Consider the following 6,000-nt stretch of genomic DNA (forward strand, 5'->3'; position numbering starts at 1 on the left):
TTTTCTAATTCATTTAATATTCATATTTAATGTTGGACGTTGTACCAGAGCAGGCCACTGACCTAGAATATATATATATATATATATATATATACTGTATATATGTATATATATATATATATATATATATATATATATATATATATAAAATCTTTTGACATGTAATAATAACTGTGAAAAATATTGTGAAAGCGCTGCAAACAAAGACTAAAGCTTACCATATACTGGTGGATTTTTGTATAAATGCTCGTACAAAAATCTCATTGAAACATTTATTAATGCAATCAGATAAATATATTTTGAAAACACATCAAAATTTGGTTTTACAATTTAACAATTTGGAATGAATAGAATTTCTCAAACAAAAACCACAATTTAATATTAGAATGTTGTTGATTTGAAAAAAAAAAAAAAGAAAATACCATCCTGCTCCGTCGATTTTTTATTTTTTATTTTCCATCACTACGGTCAAAAATTAGAAAAAAATGTACAATTTTTGTTGAGAATGAATGACCAGAGTTAAATGGTAGACGGTGCCATGGCTGCTTGTGGTTTCCACCAGGGGCTCATGGTAACAAGAAGCAAAATTAAGGTCAAATAGTCACACTTTAACAGGAAGTTCTTCAAATGAAAGCTGTAGATTTATAAAGATTGAACATGGCTTTTAATATTAACATGTTAAATATGATATGAAAATTATGTATTTGTGCTTACCTCTACTTCAAGTAACATATGTTTTTTTTTTTTTTTTTTTTTTTACATTTACTTGGAAGAAATTTGAAATCTTTAAAGAGTTTGGTTATAGTAATGGTCACCCTGTAACTACGGCTAATGTAATAATATTCCCTGCTTGTTCACACTCCAATATACAAAAAAGAATAAAAAAGATTTACTTACCTTCCCAGCACAGAACTCAGTATAATGGATTTGAGACAGGAACATGCGCATGTCGAGACGTTTACCTTTATTTTTCTCACCCTTTGCAAATAAATGTTAAAGATTTGTTGTTAAAATGAAAATTATTATCCTATAACATCTATTGTTCTCTTATTCTTTTCTCCAAATCATGTTCCCTTTCCTTTCTTTATGTTTCTTTCTACCTCCCCCAACACATTCTCTCACTCTCCTTTTCTCTGTCCCTACCCCCTCACTTTTTCCTATTTCTTCCTAGATCAATTTTCTGTTTCTTTTCCACTTTCTCAAGTTATCTTTACTTTTTTAGATACTTTCCTTCTTTTTTTTTCTTCAGTCTTTTTCTTTCTCTCTCTCCTTTCTTTCGTCCCTCTTTTTTTTCTCTCTTTCTTTCTTTCCTTTCTTCCTTCTCTCTTGTTCTCTCTCCCTTTCCGTCTCTTTTTTCTCTCTCCCTTTTCTTCTCTTTTTTCTCTCTCCCATTTCTTCTCTTTTTTCTCTCTCCCTTTTCTTCTCTTTTTTTTCTCTCTCCATTTCCTTCTCTTTTTTTCTCTCCCTCTTTCCTTTTCTTTTTTCTCTCTAACTTTCCTTCCTTCCGTCTCTCTTTTTCACTCTCCCTTTCCTTCTTTCCTTCCTATTTTATTTTCTCCCTCCCTTTCCTTCTCTCTATTTCTCTTTTCCTTTCATTCTTCCTTTTTCTCCCTCCCTTTCCTTCTGTTTTTTTTCTCTCTCCCTTCCCTTCTTTCCTTCCTTCTTCCTTTTTCTCTCCCCCTTTCCTTTTTTTCTCTCTAACTTTCATTCTTTCCTTCCTTCCGTCTCTCTTTTTTCACCCTCCCTTTCCTTCTTACCTTCCTATTTCATTATTCTCCCTCTCTTTCTCTCTTTTTATCTCTCCCTTTCCTTCTTTCCTTTCCATTTTCTCTCTCTCCCCCGTTGCTTTCTTTCCTTTCTTTCTTTCTTCTCTCTTTTTCTTTCCCTTTCCTTCCTTCTGTCCTTTTCTCTCTCTCCCTTTCCTTCTTTCCTCCCCCCCCCCCCCATGTTTTCACAGATCTATTTTGTGTTTTGTTTCCACAATCTCAAATTTTCTTTACTTCTTTCTATTTTTATTATTTTTCTCTTTTTACTTTCTCTATCTTTGTCAGGAATACCGACTGCAGGGATGGCCAGATCTGCATAGCTACTCTTAGAAAGCTGAGACCAGCCTATAAAATATATGACTTAAGTCATTAACAGTGAAAAAAAACTCTCTTTTTCTCTCTCCCTTTCCTTCTTACCTTCCTATTTCATTTTTCTCCCTACCTTTCCTTCTCTTTTTTTCTCTGTCCCTTTCCTTCTTTCCTTTCTTCCTTCTCTCTTTTTTTCTCCCTTTACTTCTTTCCTTCTTCCCTTTTCTCCCTCCCTTTCCTTCTCTTTTTTTCTCTCCCTTTCCTTTTCTTTTTTTTTTTCTCTCTCCCTTTTCTTCTCTTTTTTTTCTCTCCCTTTCCTTTTCTTTTTTAATCTCTCCCTTTCCTTTTTTTCTCTCTCCCTTTCCTTTTCTTTTATTCCTCTCTCCCTTTTCTTCCTTCCTTTCTTCCCCCTCTCTTTTTCTCCCTCCCTCCCTTTCCTTCTTTCCTTTCCTCTTCGATTTTCTCTCTCCCTTTCCTTTTCTTTTTTCTCTCTCTCCCTTTGCTTTCTTTCCTTTTCCTTCATTCTGTCCTTTTCTCTCCCCCTTTCCTTGTTTCCTTTTTTCCCCTCCTCTTTCTACCCTCATGTTTTCACAGATCTATTTTGTGTTTTGTTTCCACAATCTCTAATTTTCTTTACTTCTTTCTATTTTTATTCTTTTTCTTTCTCTATCTTTGTCAGGAATACCGACTGCAGGGATGGCCAGATCTGCATAGCTACTCTTAGAAAACTGAGACCAGCCTATAGACCAGTGGTTCTCAATTCCGGTCCTCGGGACCCACTAACAGGCCAGATTTTAAGTATTACCTTGGGGAGATGCAGACTAGAATACTGCAATCACAGAGCAGCAAATGGGATCACCTGTGATGTAATTTAGTTATCTTGCAAACCTGGCCTGTTGGTGGGTCCCGAGGACCGGAATTGAGAACCACTGCTATAGACCATATGGCTTAAGTCATTAACACTGAAACAAAACTCTCTTTTTCTCTCTTCCTTTCCTTCTTTCCTTTCTTCTTTCTCTCTTTTTCACTTTCCCTTTCCTTCTTACCTTCCTATTTCATTTTTCTCCCTCCCTTTCCTTCTCTTTTTTTCTCTGTCCCTTTTCTTCTTTCCTTTCTTCCTTCTCTCTTTTTCTCTCTCCATTTCCTCCTTTCCTTTCTTCCTTCTCTCTCCATTTCCTTCTTCCTTTTTTCCCCTCCCTTTCCTTCTCTTTGTTCTCTCTCCCTTTCCTTATTTCCTTCCTTCTTCCTTTTTCTCTCTCCCTTTTCTTTTTTTCCCTCTCCCTTTTTCTCTTTTGTAATCCCTCCCTTTCCTTCTTTCCTGTCTTCCTCCTCTCTTTCTATCCCACCCTTTCCTTCTTTCTTCGATTTTCTCCTGTTCTTTCTTTCCTTTTTTTCCCCCCCTCCTCTTTCTACCCCCCCCCCCCATGTTTTCATAGATCTTTTTTCTGTTTTGTTTCCACAATCTCAAATTTTCTTAACTTTTTTATATTTTTATTCTTTTTCGCTTTTTACTTTCTTTATCTTTGTCAGGAATACCGACTGCAGGGATGGCCAGATCAGCATAGCTACACTTAGAAAGCTGAGACCAGCCTATAGAATATATGACTTTAAGTCACTAACAGTGAAACAAAACACATCCAAACTCCAGCAAACAGGATACACACCAAACATGAAGATACAAGTGAACCATAACCAAATGACAAAATACCTAACAAGCAACCTAAGTAATAGAAAGAAAGCCTAACTAGCAAACTAACTATATACAATACATACAAAATGGGGAACACAGAAAAATAGGATTTTACCAGAGATGCAAGAAAGGGGAGAACCAGGACTAGGATCAGGAACAGGGGGAGCATATAAAAAGGAAACAGGGTACAGGATGCAGGTACAAGACAGAGGCAGGAATCAGATTCAGGGTTAGGCAGCAAGCAGTGTCTGGCTAGTAGGGCAAAACACTGAAGCTCAAGGGAACAGCAGAGGAGAAACTAAAAACCTTCCCAGCAGCCAGCACCAGGCTAGGATTCACCCGCTGGTGGACACTGGAAACTACAACCCTTAGCACATGGAACCACAGTGCCACCAGCAGTTGATCCAAGTTCTGACAATATTCTTCTATTCTTCTCTCTCACCCCCCCCCCCCCCCAATTAAATGCAGACGTTTACCAGCTGTATTTAGTCTGGTGGTAGATCTCTAGGCTCAGGTAGAAGAGGCAAAATGACAGGGCAGTAGAAAGGCTCAGCAGGTACTTCCATCCTCTCATCATTATCAGATGTAGAATGTTCAGCCAGTGTGTTAATCTCACCTGTGACTGGGAAATATTATACCAGCAAGACGTGTCTGTAATTCTGCAGGGATAGGAAAACAAACGAAACTCTGTGTACACTTCACCCAACCTGTCATCTCATTACTTCTGTGTACACTTCACCCAACCCGCATCTATATACAAAGAGATGGCTGCTGCTGCAGAACTCTTTTTTATTTTGGGGGGAGGGGGCAGCTTCTGCTGAATGTCTTGACCTGCTGAGAGTCATAAAATGATTGACAAGTGTGCTTTTCTTTTTGTCTCCTGCAAGATAGCTTTCACCCCATTCACACTTGTGCAACTTGTAATGTGACTTTGGACATCGTACCCCATGTTTTCCGATAATAACTATTCATATACTGTATGTGTGACTTAAAGTTGCAGCAACTTCAAAGTAGTTCACGCACTATTTTGATCTGACTTTCATGCAACTTGAGGGCCATAAACTTCAATGTTAACCCTCAAAAGTTGCCTGAAAGAGGTACTTGAATGTCTTACATGCAACAGTGTGTCGACTTTGCAGAGAACTAACAAGTCACATCCAAGTCGCACCCATCCAAGTTATGTCAAATTGCATCAAATTTGCACCCCACAGTCGTCCTACTTTGGAGTCGTACAAGTGTGAATGAAGCCTAAGTAGCACAATTGACTGTACAGCTGTATTGCTGCACAAGATCAACCATGGTGGTTCAATGTGAGATCTGCAGCAGTGACACAGGATGCAGAGCATGCACAGGTAAGCAACCCTGCACAGTGTGTTTATGTATAGATATGTACACTGCTCAAAAAAATTAAAGGAACACTTTTTAATCAGAGTATAGCATCAAGTCAATTAAACTCCTTGGATATTGATCTGGTCAGTTAAGTAGCAGAGGGGGTTGTTAATCAGTTTCAGCTGCTTTGGTGTTAATGAAATTAACAACAGGTGCACTAGATGGGCAACAATGAGACAACCTCCAAAACAGGAATGGTTTTACAGGTGGAGGCCACTGACATTTTTTTTCCCTTTTCATCTTTTCTGACTGTTTTTTACTAGTTTTGCCTTTGGCTAGGGTCAGTGTCACTACTGGTAGCATGAGGCGATACCTGGACCCTATAGAGATGGCACAGGCAGTCCAACTTCTCCAGGAATGGCAAATCAATACATGCCATTGACAGAAGGCACTCTCAAGAGTATGGAGGAGATTCCAAGAGACAGGCAGTTACTTTAGGAGAGCTGGACAGGGCCATAGAAGGTCCTTAACCCATCATCAAGACCGAGGAGGAACAGGATGAGCACTGCCAGAGCCCTACAAAATGACCTCCAGCAGGCCACTGGTGTGAATGTCTCTGACCAAGCAATCAGAAACAGACTTCATGAGGGTGGCCTGAGGGCCCAATGTCCTCTAGTGGGCCCTGTGCTCACTGCCTGGCACCATGGTGTTTATTTGGCATTTGCCATTGAACACCAGAATTGGCAGGTCTGTGAGAGCAGGTTCACCCGGAGCACATGTAACAGACGTGAAAGGGTCTGGAGTAGCTGTGGAGACCATTATGCTGTCTGTAACATCGTTCAGCATGACCGGTTTGGTGGTGGGTCAGTGATGGTCTGTGGAGGCATATCCATGGAGGGACACACA

At 39.1% G+C, this 6,000-nt stretch overlaps 1 protein-coding gene across 1 annotated transcript in view; it reads right to left on the bottom strand.

Moving 5' to 3' along the window:
- Positions 1-4,390, bottom strand: part of LOC309555180 (alpha-2,8-sialyltransferase 8F-like) — a 47,846-nt gene extending 43,456 nt beyond the window's left edge. Inside the window, exons 1-2 of the mRNA XM_082257024.1 lie at positions 4,242-4,390; positions 898-978 (exon numbers count right to left, since the gene is read on the bottom strand). Of these exons, the coding sequence (XP_082113150.1) occupies positions 898-978; positions 4,242-4,342 (182 nt within the window). The 5' untranslated portion in view covers positions 4,343-4,390. The remainder of the gene's footprint in view (positions 1-897; positions 979-4,241) is intronic.
- Positions 4,391-6,000: the final 1,610 nt, after the last annotated feature.

Source organism: Pelophylax lessonae (assembly GCF_965119305.1).
Source record: "Pelophylax lessonae genome assembly, chromosome: 4".
NCBI lineage: Eukaryota > Metazoa > Chordata > Amphibia > Anura > Ranidae > Pelophylax > Pelophylax lessonae.